Raw genomic sequence first — 22,679 nt, 5'->3', positions numbered from 1 at the left:
AGTGTTTATGAAAAAGAATGGGTAAAGAAAATGTGTCACATATATATTTTAGAATACTATTTAGCCATTATAAAGAATTAAACCTTGTATTTAATGCAACATGCGTGAGCCTGAAAGATGCAACATGGATGAACCTGAAGGATACCATGTTAAGTGAAATAAGCCAGATGGAGAAAGAGAAAAACTGCATGGGAAAAATAAAAAAACTGTTCTCATAGAAGAATAAAATAGAATGACTACTAGAGAGTATGAAGGGAGAGGAGGGGAATAGGGAGATGTAGGTTAGCAGATACAAAATGACAGTTAGATAAGAGAAATTCTAGTGTTCCATAGCATACCTGTACAATATAGGTTCCACAGCATACCTATAGTTAACAATAATTTACTTTCCAAGTAATTGAAAGAGAGAATTGTAAATGTCTCAACATACAGTACTGACAGATGTTTGAGGTGATGTATATGTTTATTGCTCTGATTTAATTTTTACACATTGTATTAATATGTTGAAAAATCACACTGTACCCCATACATAGATACAAGTATGTGTCAATTTAAATTTTCAAAAAGGGGAACACTTTTTGATTGAGTTGGGATAGCTTAGATGAACTCTAATGCATCTGACTGTGTGATTTTAACAAGCAATTTATCAAAAAGACAAGTCTAGGGGCCAGCAGATGGCATGTAAGTTAAAGCAGCTGGATTCCATGTGACCAGCTGGGCACTTTAAGTCCTAGACCTGGCAGCTTGAAAATCATTCTGGTGTGTACACATGTGTGCCCCAGATTCTGAGAGGATACAAGAGAAGGATTGCAGTACACCTATCTACCCTGGGGAGTGATTTTTCACTTTTTCTCTTTCTCTCTGTCTTTTTCTGGTGAACACAGTACCCTATCACATACTTAAAAACAATAATAAAAGATTTAAGTCTATAGTTTCTCATCAAAATAATCATTTCTAATAACTTCCACTATCAAATTTTTACTTTTCGTGATATGAACTAATTGAATGTGTGGATTATACTGAACAACTAAAACTTTTATTTGATATGAAAATGAGTCAGGCAAATCAAAACTTTTCTTAGAAAGAACATCTGAGCCTGTAAGTGGCAAATGTTTATTCCTAAGAAAATTAGAAACAAAATAGGAAAGAATTCTTATACAGTTAAACCTAATAGTATCATTAAAAATATGAAGTTCAGGGCCAGCAGGTAGCATAGTGATTAAAGCACTGAACTCCCACCTTGTCTACCACTGTTCGAGTCCTGGACCCAGCTGGACCCAGTGGCTTGAAACTCACACAGGGCACATGTACATGTGTGCCAAAATCCTGAAAAGAGAATGGAAGAAAGGAATTGTAGAGTGGCCATCTCCCTGGGGGAATGATTTCTTGCTTCCTGTCTCTGTCTCTCTCCAGTGAGCACACACATCTTATAACAAAAAACTCTCTCTAAAAAAAAAAAATGAAGCTCTCGCATGTATAATGGACATTTTAAGTCTTTTGTGGGACTCCAGAGAGTCTCACAAAGTTTTAAGAGTACTGATATTTGGTTAATATGATGAACCTATTACAATATTAGCTCTGTCTGAAAATACACTGGACTAGCTTGTGAAATAATGAATTCCCTTTCATGAAGGGTTAATGTAAGCCACATCAAATAGTGGTTGAATTGGATGTTCTCGTCATGTTACTCAAAGTGTGGTACCATCTGGGAGTATTAAAGTGCATTCTCAGGGTTCACCCTGATAGGTCCCAGGAAATCAAAATCTACAATTTAGCAAGATCCATGCATGATCCATATGCACATTATGCGTGAGAAATACTGCTCCAGTCACCATCCAGTGAATCTTCATATTATCTTTATAATTGATTTCCACGGGGTTATGGGGTTATGTTGTGATGCAGAATTGGAATAACAGTCTAGAGGAGAAGGGGGTAAATACATGAGCTAGACTTTACACTGTAGAGTCACCAACTGGATTAATTACTACCCTCGAAAGAGAAATCATCTATTTCTCGAATATTGCGCTTCAGTGTGCCAGCATTTGGGGACTGTTTCTTTGTGGACTTTGGACTGTTTGCCTTTCGCACACGTAAAACGTACATTTTGGATTTGTTGCCCTACACTCCTGAAGCTATTTGCACTAACCCTCAAATTACATGCAATCTTTCATCCTCTCCCCAATTCCCTCATGCATGCCCTCTCCTTTTCAGACTAAACTAGGAATATGTGACTCCCCATGACTGAAATGCTTCCATGCTGCTTAGAGTGGGTACCGGTTTTGCCTCTTGCTCCCTCCCTACCCCCGAAGCGTCTATATGAATGGACAGCGGCAGAAAGAAAGGAGAGGAGGTGAAGAGATGTGTAGGCAGAGGGAGAACTGGAAAGAGATAGCCAGAGGAGACTGCTAGAAGGGAATTCGCTCGCGCAGGGAGGACTTTTAACACTGGAGCCTCATCGCCAAGGCAATGAATGGAGAAGAACTAGAGAGGGAAGGACAAGTGGTGGATGTCGCCACACCCTAGATGGACCCAGGTTTCCACAACCCTGACTACCATGCCCTGGTCCAGGGGGAAGAAAACTGCTTCAAGAAATGACAAGTGCGGAAGGCCAGGGAGCCCGAAGGTGCCAGAGTCCGTCCCCATGCGCAGCAGCGGGCCGACACCAGCTTTCCTGTAGAGAACATCGTGTGGGCGCAGCCCAGGTGGGGGGAAGCGTACACGCTGCCCGTCTCTGCCCATTGCCAGCCCTCGTCTTCGCCGGGGACACTGGGACCAGCGCGAGCCTCAGCCGCCCGGGAGCGGCTCTGGGGGAGACAAGTGTACCCGTGAGCGCGTGTGCGTGAGGAGGAGAGCAAAGACGTGATTACTTCAGAATTTATTTAAGGGCCGGTGGAAACCACTGCAGCAGCTTCCAGGGGAAGCCCTTGTTCCAGAGGAAGAGGAGGTGGCGGCTGCCAAGGAGGAGGAGGGGAGGAGAAGGAGGAGGAGCAGCAATCGCACCAGGCAAGTGAGGCGAGAAGGTGCGGTAGCGTCCTCTCGGCTCCCGGCAGGTTGGTCCTCCGGGCCGACGGATGCCAGCCGGGAGGCTCGCACAGAGGCTGGAGGAGGAAATGGGTGTGTGTTGGGGGGGAGAGTGCTTGCTCTTCGGGAGAAGAAGCGCCTCCTTGAAGTGAATGAGACAGAGACACCCTAGCGTGGATGCAGGCTGGGGGCCCAGAAGGGAGCTGTCCAGCTTCTCGGATCCCTGGGGACTGGCATCCTCCTAGCCACCCAACTCCTGGCGTTAGCCGTAAACTCCGGAGGGGCTCCGAGTTGGGGAGTGGGTGGAGAACTTGCTTTCCAGATAGTGCCCATGCCTTTCCCCACAGCTGCCATTTGGGAGGCGCCTTGGGTGGCCCGGGCACGGAGGGGAACTGCGCCGCTTGGTTAAGTTTCTGAAAGTCAAACCCAGTCCCCACTCCCCCTCCCCGCCCCAGGGCTCCAGCTGCACGCGGCGAGCTGCGACTGCTCAGGCAAAGAGGCCGCGGCTGCTTTAAGAGCCGCCTCCCCCGCTCCTCCCTTTGACAATGGTCTGAACCGAGCTCTGCTTCCCAAAGCAAAATTTGTAATATGCCATTTTTCCGATGGACGCTTCTCCTTTTGGCTGCTGACGGAGCCACGGGAAGATGCCGGGGTGCTGCCACGCCACCGAGCTGGTGCACGTTCCCGGAGGGCGCCGGGGCACGCGTGTGTCTAAGCTGGTTTTCTCCTCCCGTTGCTAGGGAAATGGTCCAGGAGTACTGGGTGTGAGCCTCCCTTCCTGTCACGCCGGAGACTGCGGTTGTCATTGATCAATTGAAGAAGCAAGACTCGAAATTACAGACATTAGGTACAGAAACTGTATTTTAGTTACACGGTTTCCCTTGCGCTTTCTTTCTTTTTCCCACCTCCGCGGCCCCACCCCGCCCCCAGGGAAGATGAGATGCGAATTCCTCCTTGTGGATTCCGGTTAGGTACCTTTTGCTTTCCTCTCCATCCTCACCCTCTCCTGTTTCTCTGCCTCCTGCCTTCTGGGCTCTCTCTCCTGTTGGGCAGGGTGAACAATTTTAGCGTGGAAATTGTGAAGTCAACTTCTTCAGGTGTGGGGGGTGTGGCTGAAAGATAAGTGTCCAGCAGTGTGGGATCAGCTGGCTCTTCGGCCATCAGTAAATGCACTGAGACAGAGAAAGTGCAAATGCTTCCATTAGAGATGATGACAATATTTCCTGAGGAGTAGGGGTTTCAAAGAGTTAAACCACGGGAGGAATATTCATGTAATGTAATCAGACAATGGCTAGAATTTTTCTCACAAATTACTCCTTGTGGGTGAACTGAGGTAGACCTGGGGTGGGTCTTAAGACCAAATCTTTGCCGAAGAAACTCGCTTATAGGGAAAAATCGATCTATGTCTCTAGTTCAGTCTAAATACTAGTGAAATGATTAAATAAAGTTAACCATTGACATAAAAAAGCCTTTCATAGCACTCTCATATCTGAATAGATACTGCTTTTATGACATGTACTGTTAAGGAACACACTGCATCTTGAAAATCCTTGGATAATGACTCCAGTGGGCATTTGAAACTTTTATTTTGAAATCTGAGCAATTTAGAAGACAGTCAAGGTTATGTGCTAAGAATGAGGGATTTGATTTTCCTGGTACAAAATTCTTCAGGCTAAATTTAAGCACTAGGATAATTAAGCCAATCAAGTTTTTTTTTCTTTCACAAGAAAATTAACGAATGTTTCTAAGTAGGTCTTGAAACCTCCAGTAATTTAATGTACAAACCATCAACATCTAGATGAGAATAATATAATTTTTTACATCCAGTTGATTTGAAAGAAGGGGTTAATATAAAGGCAAATATCACAACAAAGTATTAATATGACCTTTTTGGTTTTCTCCAGAATTATGTGATAAATGCAATTTTTTTGATAAATGCAATTTTTAATATTGAAAATGATCATAAACATTAAAAGTGGTATATATCTGGGTGAAATACACTAGAAATCAAATCATCATCGACTTCTGGGACATGCTAGTTGCTTCAGATGCCATCAATTCTACAGAAGGGTGTTTAAATCTTGCATTGAATATAGGTTTTTAATTACTTTTGATACTCAAAATGTGCATTTAAGAAATGTCATACCATATTTTAAGGATTATTTAAATATTTTGTAATGTATGTTAAACAGAATCTATGTTCAAATGCAAGAAACTAAGTTAGCTCATGAAGTTGGTCTTATTTTATGTAGGTGTATATTTTCTTCTAATTTTCATGAGAAAACTTTGGATTAACTCAGTTGGGTTGATTATTTGTGAAGAAAAAGCAATATATATGTATATATATATATATGTTTATACATATATATGTATAAACATACTTACATCTTATTTTCTAAATACTTTGACATAGTTTGATTTTTTAAATTAGATTTGGAGAGTTCAGAAGTATCCACTAGCTTTAAACCTTTAGACAGAGAAGCAGAATGAATCATAAAGGTAGATTACTATTTCTGTAAATGTGAATGTTGGTCACTTTATAATAGTGATAAACATTTGAATTTGCAATAGTAGCTTATATCTTTTATTGTGAGTTTTTAGTCAGGTAACCCAGTGCATCTTTACAATGGGCTTTTTGGTTTTATTGAACATAGATTATTATCCCTACTTTACAGAAGAGAAAATTGAAGTTCTAAGAGGTAAAGTGACTTACTCTGGTTCATCTGCATCAGAAACAAAATCAAACCAAGCTCTTCTGAATGTAGACTTAATAAACTTTTTAAGTCCCTAAGTTTTTCTCTTCATAGCATCTTTTGACCGACTAAACCAAAGACCATCTTTGACACTGGTCTAAGAACTGAAAGTTTGTGAACGTCTAGTGTCTCATGGTGATAATAAGCAACTGTTAGAATCAGGATGTTGTACATAGGTGCAAATCACACTTGGGATTACTGCCACATTTATATTTTTTTCTTGGAATTGAAAGTTGTTCTAAGTCATTCAGAGTGGTAAGGGACTAATAACTTTATTTCAAAAAGAATATTATTTAAAATATAGATGTAAGAATATTTCAATGAGCTTACAATTCAGTTCTTGCATTTTTTGGCACAAATGATCACAATGCTATCATTTCCTCTTCCGGTGCTTTGCTTTCACCTTAACTGTCAAAAATAAAGACATTGGCTCCTGATAATCATGTCTCAGAATGACACAGCTCTTCAGGATTTTATGCATGGCGTATGGACTAATTGTTTTAAATCATAAAATGTGTTGGGACATCTTGTTTTTGTTTTCTAATTCCTTTCTAATTAATATAAAGAAAATTTGTTGCAGTTAAAAAGAATGCTTTTGCCATCTTTGTGAGAATATTTGAATGAAAGTCAAATGGAGAAGAAATGCACAAAACTATTTTCATCCATCATGTGGTTATTGATAGTGGCGCGTGTGCATGCGTGTTTAAATACAGTGTATGTGTCTATTACTTAGTTGGGGGTGAATACAAAATTGAACAAGTCAAGTTCCTGCCTTCAGGTAGCTCAGTGTTTTGTGTGATGAGCAAAACTTCAAAACATATTGAATTATCCTAATCTTCAGAAACCCCCTAGTTTGATATATATATATTATCAGTCACAAAATGCTTACCTTTTCTTTATTTGAAAGTTTTGCTTACTTTTGCATGGACTCTGACCAAATAATTAGCAGATAATTGAATTTCTCTTCTCAATAACATAATTTATATAAAGAATAACATAGAAAGTAATTAAATATTGAGCTGTTAAATCTTGACATTTTATTTGAAAATATCACCAGGAATATTTTCCCCAAGGACAAGAATATGTAGGCTGAAAAGTGAATTGACCTTGCATTATAAAACCAAAGAATGCTCCTGGATCAACAGCCAAACCAGCCTTTCTCCACATTAGCCTTCTGCAAAACCAAGCCCTCTAATTAATAGCTCCTGGCCATAGTACAACAATTGAAATTGAGATGACTTTGTTTTTTCAAACGTAAGATAAGGGATGAAAACAAATGAGATAACTTCAGATTTTTAAGATAACATATAATAGGACAGTGTTGTATCTTAATATCTCTGGTGAATATTTTAAATCAAATTAATAAAATATAAAAAAATATTCTGAATAGTTGGTTTATGTCATGGCTAGTGGTTTGTGATTAGCAGTTAAGACGTGAAGGTACCACATTAGCTAATGTAATTTATGGTATCTGCTTCATAGAATACTTAAAATAATGTTATTTGTATTGTCTGAATGGAAACTAGACAATAACAGCCCACAGGAAACAAAGGAATATTAAGTGCAATTAGTAGTATAATAACTTACACAAATGTATGTATCTCAGTCTATTTCATGAAGATTATGTCTAATGCATGAATATCACTTATTTACTTTGTATAGGCCAATGTCGGAATTTAGGAAGACGGCATGTAAAAGTAATAAAATGGAAGTTGAATATCCATAACTCTAATCTATTAGTTCATCAGAAAAGTAATGCAGTTTTTCTGTGTTTTTCTATGCAAAAATGCATCATGACTTTTCTGATACCCAATATTTGGTGTAAAAAAAATCTGTTGATATAATAAGAAAATAAAAGTTGATTATTAGATAAAAGGAATACTCAATTATTTGTAGATTTCCTAAATAAAGAGTGAGCATTCATTCAATTATCTGTCATTAAAAAATCATTTATTTCTTATCGTTAAGTGCCAGGTGCTGTCCTTGCTGTTGCCAAGGTAATAATAAAGAAGGGTAGACTAGTGGTTTCAGTTTAAGAGATTTGTAAACTTGTAGAGGAGTATAGGTGATGAAATAATCATTAAAAAAACATGTTTAGAGGGACCAGCAGTTGGTGTAATGGCTATGTCACTGGACTCCCATATAGTTGACTGCGGTTCGAGTCCTAGACTGGGGGCTTAAACTCACACCAGGTGCATGTACGTGCATATCCAAGATCTTGAGACGAGAATGGAGGAGAAGGAATTGCGATGTGGCCGTCTCCCGGAGGGACAATTTCTCGCTTTCTCTCTGTCTGTCTCTCTCTGTCTTTCTGGAGAGCGCATGTGCCCTATAGCAAAAATCTCTCAAAAAAAAAAAAAAATAAATAAATAAAATAAATAAATAAATAAATAAATAAAGTGTTTATATAAATTAAATGAGGTGGGATAAATCATGAAAAAAAAGAATAAAGATTTTGAGAAACTCCTGAAACCCAAGGTGTTTTTAGGTGGGTGATATGTGGATTGACATGAAAGAAAAAGCATGTCAGTTGGAGGAAGTGAATAGATTACATTACATTGAGGTCAAAACATTTAGCTTAGTTGGAGTTGTGGTAGTGTGTGGTAAAAGGGAATAATTAGGCTAATGAGCTGCAAGGCTTAGTGAATTGATGGCAGGTGGCATGATTGGAAATCATTTCTTTACTAAGACTCCTCCCCTTTGCTTTCTTCAAGCAATGATGTGTGAAGTGATGCCCACGATTAATGAGGATACCCCAATGAGCCAAAGGGGGTCCCAGAGCAGTGGTTCGGATTCAGACTCCCACTTTGAGCAACTGATGGTGAATATGCTAGATGAAAGGGATCGTCTTCTAGATACCCTTCGAGAGACACAGGAAAGCCTCTCCCTGGCTCAGCAAAGACTTCAGGATGTCATTTATGACCGAGATTCACTCCAGAGACAGCTCAATTCAGCTCTGCCACAGGTATGCTTTCCGGTAGCATTTTTCCTTCCTATTACAATTGAAAATAAGATAAGATTTAAATTTGGTTAATTTTATACCAATTCTTTTCATTGTTTTTCCTATTAATATATATGATATGCATGTTTTGGTGAGAAAAATTTAAGAATAGAAAAATAAGTTCACATAAAACCTTAAAATCATGGAATATTGATGGACAAGGAGAAGCATGAGTTTCTATCTGATCTATTTCTTGAAAATTTTATCTGAATGTTTTGGTGGGAGCAGAAAACCAATTTTTGGTCAGTGTTTGATCACCAGAATATGGACTAGTTAATCATTTTGCTTTGAAGCATAACTATAAACTTGGAAATGTGTATTTTCCATGTTCAGTAACGTGGCCTGTCTTTGGGAATGATAGTGTGGTGTCTGCTGGCCTATTATTATTTCATTTATCTTTCTTTAAAAAGGCCTGAAACCTGTTTTAGAATTCTTGGAATTATTGATATATTACTATTGCCCCTCAAAAGATCCTTCAATCTGTTTCTCTTTATTTTAAAATATTTCAGAAATTACAGAAAGGGCAATTTTCAGTCTTATTTTGATAAATTTAACATTGTAGACTATTTTAAAATACATTTTGTCAGGATTCTCACTTTAGAGGAAAAACAAGGACTGCCAGCCTATTTGTGTACAAAGTTAATGATGAGTAAATTTATTTAAAAATAGTGTAACTGTGTCTTTTATAAAATCAGTTATGTTTTTAATAATCATCGCCAATGAACCATAGTTTCCTTTTAAACAGAAGTTTGACTGACCCTCTAAAAGACAATAAAGCAAGAGTTGGCGTCTCTCCATAACTATATGGCTTGTAACAAATACCTTTTTATAAATATCAAAAGCTATGTAATTAAAGTTGATAAAATTCTAATACCAGTTGTGCTTTTAACTCAAAGTGTGATATTGAGATATTTATGACTCAGATTACAAAGGATCCCTGCATACCACTTAGGCAATCCCATACCCTATATGAATAACTCGGGTTCCAGTCTATTTCATTTTTAGTCCGTCTGTTTTATGTTGAGATAAAATAGCATTGCCTATAACTCTCACCTTTTGGTATACTGGTTTGTTTAATTATAAACAATGTGTTTATCACTTCAAAAGACAACTATATTATCTTCACAAAGAATTTTATTTTTCAGGCCATCCTGAAGCCTGGTGGTTAAGGTAGCTGAATTTAATATGACCAACTGTTACCCAAATACCAGTCACGGTGGCTTGAAAAACATGCCTGGAACATATGTGTGCATGACCCAAATCTTGACAGGGTAGAGAAATAGAACAGAAAGAATTTAAGTGTGACCATGCCCCACTGGGGGATGCTTTTTCTCTCTTTATTTCTCTCTGTCTCTGTCTGGTGAGTGCATATCACCCTCTTGCAAATTAAAAAAGATGATTATTTCTTTTAAAGTAGACATTTCAATCTGTACAATTGCTCTTATTTCTTCTATCTCCTAACATAAGAAGAAATTATATGTGTGTGTGTAATTTTCATGCATTCAATCACTGTATATTGTGGAGAACAATATGGAGGTTCCTCCAAGACCTACACATTTTCCTTTTTAAATGCATCACACTATATGCTTGAATAATACTGTACTGTGTACAGTGTTCCAACAAACTCCATGCTACTTCCGTCTTTTTCCTTCATGCATAGTCATCTCTCTGTCTAACATGTCGTTTCCCAATATCTTGGACAAGTTTCTCATCTCAGCCAAGATCTTATCTATCCCAAGGAGTATTTTCCAAATCCCAGGTACATTTCCTCTGTCTTCCTTAACCTTGTCACTTACCATATTATAATCAATTTATCAGTTTTGTTCCTGTTCCCAACCTAAACTATAATTTGCTTGAAAATAGGAGCATGTCTTATTCATCTATAGCCCTCTGGACCACTAGAGGATCAGGCCTAAAGTGAATGCTTTTAAAGTAAAAATACATTGATCTATGCATTTTGTTGTAAAAAGAGCAATATACTCAAAATAGGAAGAACTACTTTGTTTATGGGTGTCCCTATCACACATAATCAACTTGAGTTGGGACTCAAAGTTTCCATGCTTCAAGAAATGGTTAATATTAATAACTCACAGGTTAGTTTGTGACGGTTAAAAAACAAGATATAAATAAATATTAATTCATTTATAAAGCATGAAATATAGAAATGCTTATATTTGTCTTATCCAATAATCTAAAATATTAATTTTTTGAGAGGTTTTTGCTATAGGGCACGTGCACTCGCCAGACAGACAGAGAGACAGAAAGGGAGAAATCACCCCCCCAGGGGGGATGGCCACGTTGCAATCCCTTCTCCTCCATTCTCCTCTCGGGATCTTGGGCATGCACACACACATGCCCTGTGTGTGTTTTAAGCCACCGGGTCCAGGATGTGAACCACGGTCGACCACATGGGAGTCCAGTGACATAGCAATTACGCCAACTGCTGGTCTCAATTTTATATACACATGTAATTAGAACAATTAGAATAATTTACTAGGAATATTGACAAAATAAGCTATCTTAGATGTCTATGAAAATGGTGACTACTTCTCAGTTATTAATATACATGTTGATAATATATAGAGAAGAGGTAAGGGGAATTGTCTTTTATTGCAAAAAATCATCTCATATAAATATTTAAAATTACTTTTAATTGCCTTACATAGAATGTATTAAGGGTTCATAGTCTATTATTAAATGGTGACCTAAGTTTGTGAAGAAGATAAGAAAAGTATTTGAGGTATAAAATTGGCATGTGATTACAGAAAGTTTTATGGAGAAGATATTAGAGAAATATTTTTAATAAAACGTTGGAAAAGGTTTAAGGACATTTCATGTATAGCATAGTGCTTTGTAGACAGGACCTTGCTTAATTATGTGGGGCTGCAATTCAGCCTATACTCTGTTTTTCAGGCTAGACTTGGGGTCCCTAATTTGCAAAAAGGAGACAGGTAAACTATCAGTAGCCCTGCTTTTTTTATTTGTTTAGTGTTAATTTCCTTCCTTCCTTCCTTCCTTCCTTCCTTCCTTCCTTCCTTCCTTTCTTCCTTCTTTCCTTCTTGAAAAAGACTAAGTCTAGCAGTGGCAGCACACTGTGCTCTGCAGGAAGGACCATGTGAAAGGCCGGGGTTTGATTACTGATCAACCTAGAGTCCCAGTGTAGTGGTGTATGCTTGTAATCCTAGGGTCTTGGGGAAGGCCAAGGCAGGAAGATCACATGCTCAAGAGTGCCCTGCACGGTATAGTAAAACCTTGTGCCGATACTCTCAGCTGGGAGGCTTGAGGCAGAGTGATAGCAACATAATAAGACAGTGTCTGAAAAGAAAAGACTAAATATGAATTCAATAAGGAGAATAACCAACAAGTCTGTCTGATGAAAGGTTGTAGAGTAAGAATAAAAATGTTTTGTATAATGGCAATAGTGGGTTCATATGTGTGGTTAAATCTAAGGAAAGGAGTTTATACACAGTATGATCTGTAGAATTTTGAGTGAATATGTTACCAGATAAGGTGATCATGAAAGATTATCCTGTTACTTGATTTTGAGTGAAATACATAATACTTGAACATCAGTTATCTGTTGCTTAAGTATTTCTTTGTAGCAAAAAATGTAACACCTCAGTAGCATAAAAATAGGCGTTTGGGATTCAGCTGATCTGAACTTAGATTGGTTGATCTTGGCTGGACTAAATTATGCCAGCAGTTATCTGTTTGTACACTTACTATTGTCAGCTCTAGGATGGCCTTGGCTGGCCACATGTGGCCACTTAGCTCTATGACATGTCTAATTCTCTAATAGGCCAGTGCTGACAGGTTCTCATGGTCATTCCAGAAGCATAAGAGCAAAGCAGAAAGAAGTGCTTGTGAAGCTTCTGCTTGAGCTTTTTCTGGTAATGTCTCCTGGCCAACCCCAAAGACAGACTGGAAAGTAGTACAAAATTACAGGGCTGTATCTATACCAGAAAATTACATCTTCTGGTGTAGACACAGAAAGGGGTGAAGCATTGGAAATCAGTACAAGTCATACGGATCATTCATGTTAGAGAAAGCTTGTTGTGATAACGTTCTAGTAAAGTATGGGGATTTGAAATAGGCATGTGAACCATAAAACTCAAAAAGACAGGGACCAGCAATTGGCATAATGGCTATGTCACTGGACTCCCATGTAGTCGACCACGGTTCGAGTCCCAAACACAGTGGCTTAAACTCACGCCAGGCACCTGTGTGTGTATGCCCAAGATCCTGAGAGGAGAATGGAGGAGAAGGGATTGCAGCGTGGCCATCGCCCCCTGGGAGGTGATTTCTCGCTTTCTGTCTCTCTGTCTCTATGGTGAGCACATGCACCCTATAGTAAAATCCTCTCAAAAAACAAAGCAAAACAAAAAACCAAACGAACAAACAAAAACCTCAGAAAGACAGTAGTAGAAATGTCAAGAAAATTGAAGAGAGAGAATAGTGGAGAATTGGTTATGTACTGAAAAGTCAGCACTTTGCTGTCTTTTTTGACTCAAGTGAACTTGAATCAGAAGATCTGAATTCAAATGGGGGGGTGGGGTCTTTTACTAGTTAGCTGAGGGACCATTGAGTCACTTAAGTTCTCTGAAGCTCTATTTCTTTAAAAGGAAAGAGGAGATAATGTCTACCCTTAGGATGTGTGTGCTTTAGAAACTGAGCATTATTACATATCAAGTATTTTTCATGAATTGGAATGTGCTAGCATATACCTTGATGAGGAATTAAGTTAAGGAAGATTGCTCATCTTCTTTTTTTTCTTTTTCCTTTTTTCCTTTCTTTTTCTTTTTCCTTTCTTTTTCCTTTTTAAAAATTTACTATAGGACCCACATGCTGGCAATGGAGGGGGGAGGGTGAAAAAGCACCCCTGAGGGTGGTAAAACCCAATCCCTTCTCCTCTATTCTCTTCCTAAATAGGAGCTATTTTGGTGAAGCAGAGAATAACAGATTCTGCCCTGAAGGCACTTTTATTCTGAAAGCCAGACTGCCTTGGTATCTTTTTAGCTTGCTACTTACTAGCTCAATAACCTTGGTATAAGTACTTAATTCAAATAATGATAGAAGTTTCCTTATAGGATCATTATGGGAAATAAATGAGTTGGAACATGTCAAATGATCAATTCAATTCTTCACAGATAGTACATGCTCAATAAATGTTAAATGTAACTATTGGTGCTGTGATTATTACTATAGATAATATCATCATTACCTTTAGTCAACCTTAGCTGCACAGTTTTACTGAGTAATAATGAATACTAGTACAAATAGAGAGCACTCAAATTCCTTGCCCCTCAATTTTTATTAAATTCTGGAAGTCCTTTGATTTACCTTTTATTAATAATAAAAATATTTTAGCTACACTTTCCAACATGATTTTCCCAAACTCCACACTTCCAAAATGGCTAGTTTCGCATGTCCCTTGATTTCATCAAAAGTCTGAATTGAGCACCTTCATTTCAGGGAATCCTAACACCAGCACACTGTTAATCCCTTGTTCTGTCAAAGAGAAAGATACTGAATCTTCAATCTTCATTACCTGCTATTGTAGTCAATGTTGCCTAGACATAGCAGATTAAAGAGTCACATAGCAGGCAAGCTTCACGTCTTCCAATATCAAGACAAAGGTTGGTGATATTTGAAAAGCTCAGAAGGGGAGCTTGCAAAGGGTATCCAAAACCCAAAGAGTAAGTAGGCTGTGTCCTTCTCAGCATGGTCTTAAACCCATAGAGTGAGTAGACTGTCAGAAATCCAGGTTCCTAGATAGTAAACTGTGAGTGATGAATTAGATGATCAATTCTAGAGAACAGATTGAGTGTAGATCAAGTAAAATGAGAAAGAACCCAAAGAGGGGTGCTTTAAAAAGCCACAAAAGTACCTTAGGAAAAAAAAAAAGTCATTATTGTACACTTGCTATTCAGAAAACTCATGGGTGACATATCACTGTGGTCTTTGTCCCTACTGTCTCCTTCTTACACTCCAATACTGGAGGAATCAGAAACAGCTGCTGTAAGTGAGAGCTATCAGAGTAAAGAGAGACTAGTTTATCCCAACCTCCAAATTGGACTTCAAAGCTGGAAGCAAGCCTGAATTGAGTGTAATGGGGATGTTTTAGGATGGAGAGGAGCTTAGAAATTGTATATTTTGCAATGCTCTATTAAACTAGGACTATGAAATCATTAATTGAGATTAGGCTTTTTAATTTTAAAGATAAAAGGATAGATAGTTTATTGTCTAGGCATAGCTAAAATATCTTTCTAAAATTTCATTTGGGATTTCTTCACCTGAGGATATTAGAGGAGTTATAATGTTGGTTACCAAATATGGCTTATCCATTAAACTTGTTAGAGGTACCATTTCAATACATAAAACAATCCTATGAGGTCAATAATTGTATTCCTATTTTAAAGGTAATGAGATTAAGGCACAGAGAGATTAAGTAACTCACTTAGCACCACACAGTTGGTAAATGGTATTCAAGGATTCTATTGGTTGCAGGGTTTTGCTTTTCTCCTAAGCCATCTCCTTTGTCTCATGTTTATCTAGATTGAAAAAAATTAAATGTCCTGGGAACCTTTAGAAACCATGAACTATTGAAAGCATTTCTCACGACTGCTCCTAAATTCTAATAAGGTAGACAAAATTATTGTTAATGAAATGTGAAATAAAAGTTATAATAATTATGCTGAATACTGTTATTTGAGGACCCAAATTCTGATATTTTTGATACCATGAATTTACTTTTTTAGGTACTGAGTATACATTGTGGCACGTAGGTCCTTTTTATAAGCAAGAGAGTATGGGTTACCTGGAAATGTGCTCAACTACAAAGTATAATGACTGGATTTCAGTTTCAACTTTGCTAAACCCTGTGATGCTGAAAGATCATCCAACTTCTGATTTATTTAAATACTGGGTTGTCAGAAAAGTCATGATGCATTTTCATGCAGAAAAAATATGTCAGGACTTTTCTGACAACCTCAATATTAAAGACAGAATTTGAGTCTCTTCTTATCTGTTATATATTTTTGCCATTTTAAAATGATTATAAAGGCTATGCATTTTATTAATTGAATCATAACCATTTAATTAACAGTTATTATATTTTAGAAAATGCTAGGGCACACTTTGTGTCAGAGTCTATGCTTATGGCATGGCGTTGCTGCTATCTATTGTTTAATTTAAGGCTGTACTCAGTTTTAGAACTTGGAACTGGGTTTTTTTTTTAATTTTATCTATTTATTTACTTTTTTTTTTACATTCAATCGCATTATTTAGCTTACAAAGTGAACATTTCAATATGTGAACATTTCTCCTCAGTCCAGTTGATCAAAATATAACAACACTACCTCGGGTTTCTGCGAGAGAGTCAGCAAGCGCCACCAAACTGTCTCAAGAAGCTCACCATGTGCTCATTATTTGAGGATACAAGATACAAGCATGTGCAAATCACTCCTCACTACATCCAATTGCTTTTCTTTCATTCCTGTTTTTCTTCATATATTCATTCCTGATTTCTCATCTGACCATTCCTCAAACAGACCTCCCATGACCATCATTTGATCAGATTGTTCTTATCAGACCCCTTTCCTCATTTTAAAATGACCGCAGTCCTGCTAAACTTAAGCTGGTCTGTTTTAAAGGTACCGCCTGGGGTGTATACCCCAGTGTATTTCTTCCTTATAGGAAGGTTCCAGGGTTGTATCCTGAGACCTCTCTAGACACAGTGGGTGTATGTACACCTCTGATCTGGAGTTGGCTATGGCTGAGGCAGGATAGTGGCCTGGGAACCCTTCTGGAGTACCTGTTTCTCTGGCTTTCTGTCTCTCTTGGTCATGGAGGAGATAAATAAACTTTGAAAAAGGAAACAAAGGCACTGTTTAAATTCTGTTATCACATTTATTTGTAATTTTTTTCTTTATTGATAACAGTGCACCTGCATACCACCAAGAAAGAGAGAAAGAGAGAGCCCCTCTGCAGGATCTGGTCATGTCTCAACCCCCTCTTTCACTCCTCTAGGTTGCAGGGTCATCGTGGGTGCCCACGTGTATGCCTGGTGTATCTCAAGCTGACTAGACTGGCCATTAGAGCTGCAGTCACCATACGGGATCTGGCTTTTCTTGGGCAGTACGTTACCACTGTGCCATGAAGACAGCTCTGTAGATTCTTTAAATAATAATTAAAAAAAAAGATTATGTATTTTATGTACAAGAGAGACAGAGAGAGGTAGAGAAAGTGAGGCAGATTTATACGACTGCTCACTCCCAACAAGGTCTTAATACCACACTCCACTCCCAGCTTTAACCAGCCCTGATTGTGTGTGCCCAGCGCTCAGAAAAAGCTTCAAACACAAACCCGGAGCCTTTCCATCTTGCTCCTATTTATAAATTCTTAGAAACCCAGGGTTGTTTTTAGTGATTTCATTGCCTCTTATCCTCACCTGTGTTCATATTCCTAGAAAAGGCCACTCCCTCCCTCACGTTCTAGATCCAATCACCTGTTTTTCAGAGCAAATCTGCCTTTACTTTTTCCTTTATTAAAAGAATTGTTTTATTTAATTTTATTTATTATTATTTAATTTGACCAGAGAGAGACAGAGAGAAGAAAAGCAAGAAAGCAAGCCACCATATCCAGGACTCAAACCGGGTCGTGGGTGCCCACGTGTATGCCTGGTGTATCTCAAGCTGACTAGACTGGCCATTAGAGCTGCAGTCACCATACGGGATCTGGCTTTTCTTGGGCAGTACGTTACCACTGTGCCATGAAGACAGCTCTGTAGATTCTTTAAATAATAATTAAAAAAAAAGATTATGTATTTTATGTACAAGAGAGACAGAGAGAGGTAGAGAAAGTGAGGCAGATTTATACGACTGCTCACTCCCAACAAGGTCTTAATACCACACTCCACTCCCAGCTTTAACCAGCCCTGATTGTGTGTGCCCAGCGCTCAGAAAAAGCTTCAAACACAAACCCGGAGCCTTTCCATCTTGCTCCTATTTATAAATTCTTAGAAACCCAGGGTTGTTTTTAGTGATTTCATTGCCTCTTATCCTCACCTGTGTTCATATTCCTAGAAAAGGCCACTCCCTCCCTCACGTTCTAGATCCAATCACCTGTTTTTCAGAGCAAATCTGCCTTTACTTTTTCCTTTATTAAAAGAATTGTTTTATTTAATTTTATTTATTATTATTTAATTTGACCAGAGAGAGACAGAGAGAAGAAAAGCAAGAAAGCAAGCCACCATATCCAGGACTCAAACCGGGGTTGGCCATGTGGGAGTCCAGCACCCCAACTTCCGTACCACCTGCTGGCCCCCAAATTGCATTTTCTACCTAGCATCATAAATGTTTTCATCTACAATGGATTATCCTTAGCAACATTAAAATACGTTCTTATATATCTCCTGTTTAAAAAAGTAATCTAATGACATACCCGCTCTATCAAGCTACCACCCCGATTATCTTTCCCTCTACACAGAAGTTTTTAAACAATTATTCTTTCTAATTTCTCTCTCTTCTATTTTCTCTTAAATTCACTCCAGGCAAGCATTCATCCCATCAATTCTGTCTGAACTGCTCGTGCATATAATCAATAACCTTCATGTTGCTAAATGCAGTGGTCAATTTTCAGTTTTCATTCCTGTTTAATTTATCAGAAACACTGGACACAATGAATCTCTCTGTCTCTGTCTCTCTCTCTCTCTTTCTCTCTCTCTCTCTCTTTTTTTTTTTTCTGGATCCACTGTCTTCATTTGGCTCTAGGACAGCTCACTGCCTGGTTTTCCAACCATCTTATTGGTCACTCTTCATGTTTTTTTGTCAGTTACTCCTCATCTTCATGACCCATTAATGCTTGAATACTACAGGTATTCAAGGTCGACTTCCTGTACCTTTCTTTTTTTGTCTCTACCGATAAAATTCAGAGTCTTTCCCATCCATTCATCCATTGCCTGGCTTTTAGTATCACCTAAATGTGATGTTGCCAAAATTTTTATCTTCCATTCAGACATTTCCCTAGACCTGCAGACACTTACTGTCAAATACAGAAACTTAACATGATCAAAACTGGCTTGGTGATCTTCACTTAGTTTAATGGATCTCAATTAATAGCAATGTCAATTTTCTGTTGGCTTAGAAAACAAACCCCAGTGTATTTCTTTTTTCTATATTCTGTATTCAGTCTTAGCAACAAAGTCTCTCAATTGTGTCTTCAAAGTGTATGTAAAACTGAACCAATATAATCACCTCTACCACTCCTCCCTAGTCATAGGCACCATCTCTTACCTGAATTAGAGTTTTTCCAACCTTCCTTCTGGTTTGTATCTTTAATCCTATCAGCCTAATTAAAGGCAATTTGAGATCCTGATAATGATAAATAACATATAAGTCAGATGTTATTTAAAATCTGCTCAAACCTCTGAAAAGCCTTCCCATTAATATAAAAACACAGACTTTACAACTAGTCTACAACATTAACATTTGCCACCTCCCTTTTACTTCTCTGATACCATCACCTACTACTTTCCACCTTGCTGTTGCTCTTAATACCCCAGAATCCTAGTGTTCTTCCTGCTCAGTATTGTCAGATAAAGTGCTTTAGGGACTTTGCACTAGTTGTTCTCTGGTCTTAGAAAAGCTATACCCTAAAAAGTTGTATCTGGCTTGCTTTGTGAACTCTTTATGGTCTTTCTCAGATATCACTTTCTCAGTTTGACCATGTTAATAACTTTATTTAAAATTATAAACCTTTTGGGTCAGCAGGTGGTGTGGTGGTTAAGGGCACTGAACTCCCACATGGCCAACCATGGTTCAAGCCCTGGACCTGGCAGGTTGTTTTCTCCCTTTCCATCTCTCTCTCTCTCTCTCTCTCTCTCCTTATTTGGTCAAATTAAAATAAATAAAGTTGAATAAATTAAAATAAATAAAGTTAAATTAAATAATTCTTTCTTAAAAAAATAAGCATTTAACATGCTTCTCCCTGATATATCCAATCCTTCTTCTCTGCTTTTTCTCCATCCCACTTAGTAAGTATATAGCACAGTGTATTTTTCTTTGCCCTGTTTATTATCTCCTTCTCCCTCCACTGGACTCTAAGTTCTATGAAGTCAAGAGATTCTTTCCTACTTGATTTACTGCTGTATTTTCTGCCTGTAGAAATATCTGGCATTGGGACCAGCAGATAGCATAATGGTTATATCACTGGACTCCTAGTTCGCGTCCTGGACCCAGTGGCTTAAAACTCATGCTGGGGATATGTGCATGCATGCTCAAAATCCCAAGAGGAGGATGGAAGAGAAGGGATTTTGGCATGGCCATTCCTCCTATGGGGTGATTTCTCACTATCTGTCTCTCTGTCTCTTTCTGTCTCTAGTGAGTGCATGCACCCTATAGCAAAAATCTCCCTTAGAAAAAAAGAAAAGAAAAAATATCTAGCATTTGCTTTCTTGTTAGAAAAAATAATAAGTAAATCAAAACAAGGTTATTCATTTACTTGTTGAATGTGTATTCTCTGATATCTGCCCTAGGCTCTTTGGGGAAGTCATGTAGTCATAAAACAAATAGACAGCATGTATTAGGGATCTTGATAAAACAAGAAGATAAACACAATTCATAAAACCTAATGGCTAAAGAGTTTACAACACTGAAGTTCCTATATATATGAGAGTTTCATTGACATCACACCTCAAATCCTCTTCTGGAATGAAGTGGATTTTATATTCAAGAGTTGATGGTGGCTTTTTGAATATTTTACAATCAAACACTGAGGATCAGAATGTAAATTACTTGCTTTGATGGTACCAATAAAGGATATTAACTCATTTATTTATAACTTCAAATTCCATTTCTTTTCACATTCTTCAAGTTCTTTTATTAAGAAAGTGATTTCCTAAACCAATCCAGCTTTTGTAAAGAGCTGGTATAGATGGTTACATGCTGTTATAACATTCCATTCATTCCTATTTATATCTGACTTTCCACTTTGTAGAAGGACCAAAAAAGTAGAAGATTTTGAAACAGTTTATATTTTAATTATTTGAGGAGGAAGTCTTGCTCTTATTTTCATTCTCTTAGTGGGAATGATGGCAACAGATAAAACAGCCATTAGTATGATCAAGATGAATTAATAACCTGAGTTTTCCACTAAAATCTGTAGTCTAATTTGGTGTACTCAGTATTAGCATGCAGAAGATTCATTTATTTTATTACTATTTGAAGATAATTTTTTTTTGAGAAGTTTTTGCTATAAGGCACGTGCGCTTGTCAGAAAAAGACAGAGAGACAGAAAGAGAGAAATCACCCCCTGGGGGGATGGCCATACCTCAATCCCTTCTTCTTCATTCTCCTCTTGAGATCTTGGGCAGTCCAGTGACATAGCCATTACGCTAACTGCTGGTCCCTATTTGAAGAGAAATTTTATATTAAGTATCAGAGACATTGGAACTCATACCATTTACTTTTCCTAGATAGTTTTTTTCAGGGAGTTATGGCTGAAGGATAGGTTGCTACCATCATCATGCTCCAGTTTGTACCAAAGAGAGTTTAGAAATACAGTTGTAGAATTCTTAAAAAACAAAACAAAAAAAATCCATGATCATTACACCTTAATTAATTATATGATACATCTTTGCATTGATTTCTATAATTTAGTTAGTTTTTAAAATAGTATTTTTCTCAATACTGCTTGATCCTTCATATTTGTTGTTGGAGTACTTAACAATCACACAAATTATTTAATTGAAGTGAACATTAGTAAGCCAACGTACCTAGGGCTTGAATTTTAAATTACACTTTGCATTGCAATTGAAGTTTTATTTTTGCCTCTAATAATATTTTTCTAAAAGATCACAAATTGGGGCCAGCAGGTGGCATGGTGGTTAAGGTGCTTAATTCCTACATGGCTGACCATGGTTCAAATACTGAACCTGGCAGTTTGAAAATCATGCCAGGTACATGTGCCTGCATGTCCAAAATCCCAGGAGAAAATGGAGAATGAGTTGCAGTGTGGCCATCCTCTTCCGGGGGTGAGTTCTCTCTTTCTCTTTCTGTTTCTCTCTAGTGAGCATACACATACCCTATGGCAAAGAACTGAAAAAAAAAAATTACAAATTTTAATGTCTCCCACAGTGATTGTGAATTTTTTATTTCTTCTTGGAACTCTTTTTATTTTTTGCATATGTTTTGAGGCTGCTATTAGTTTCATTCAACTATATCATTGTTATAACTTTATGGTCAGTTATACCTTTTTTTTTTCTTTAGTTATACCTTTTTTTGTCATCAAATGTCCACAACCTTTTTCTAGATGATTTTCCCTTAAGTTCTACTTTGATGTGTTATTAGTATTATAGTATTATAGTATTATAGCAGATTGCTTTTTTGTTAGTGTTTGCATTGTATACCATTTCTGTACTTTTACTCTCAATATGTCTGTGTTTTAACATATATTTCCCACAAATAGCAAATAGTTTCAGAATCCTATGTTTTATACTGTCTGACAACCTTTTTCTTTTTAAGTGGTATCTTTATTTTTACTATAATTACTTGTGTATTTCTGTTTAATCTACTACATTGCTAAGGACTGTATCTCTCTGCTCAGTCTTTCTTTCGTTAACCTTTCATACCTCCTTTTGAATTGATTGAATTTATATATATTTTTTACTTTTAAATTTCTCGGGAACCAGCAGTTAGCGTAATGACTATGTCGCTGGACTCCCACGTAGTCAACCGCGGTTCGTGTCCCGGACCCTGTGGCTTAAAAAACTCACGCCGGGCGCGTGTGCATGCGTGCCCAAGATCCCGAGAGGAGAATGGAGGAGAAGGGATTGCGGCATGACCATCCCCCCTGGGGGGTGATTTCTCGCTTTCTGTCTCTATGTCTCTCTCTGTCTGTCTGGCGAA

The 22,679-nt window shown here is 37.7% G+C and overlaps 1 protein-coding gene across 15 annotated transcripts in view; it reads left to right on the top strand.

Moving 5' to 3' along the window:
* Positions 1–3,626: 3,626 nt before the first annotated feature.
* Positions 3,627–22,679, top strand: part of PPFIA2 (PPFI scaffold protein A2) — a 533,343-nt gene continuing 514,290 nt past the window's right edge. For all 15 annotated transcript variants that reach the window (XM_027769717.1, XM_006142879.3, XM_006142880.3 and 12 more), the window contains exons 1-2: positions 3,627–3,868; positions 8,489–8,739. In XM_027769717.1, the coding sequence (XP_027625518.1) occupies positions 8,491–8,739 (249 nt within the window). In that variant the 5' untranslated portion in view covers positions 3,627–3,868; positions 8,489–8,490. The remainder of the gene's footprint in view (positions 3,869–8,488; positions 8,740–22,679) is intronic.

The sequence above is a fragment of the Tupaia chinensis genome, unplaced genomic scaffold (assembly GCF_000334495.1).
Source record: "Tupaia chinensis unplaced genomic scaffold, TupChi_1.0 Scaffold000085_1, whole genome shotgun sequence".
NCBI lineage: Eukaryota > Metazoa > Chordata > Mammalia > Scandentia > Tupaiidae > Tupaia > Tupaia belangeri.
Note: the sequence above shows the minus strand (reverse complement) of the source record. Positions and strands in the feature narration are given on the sequence as shown.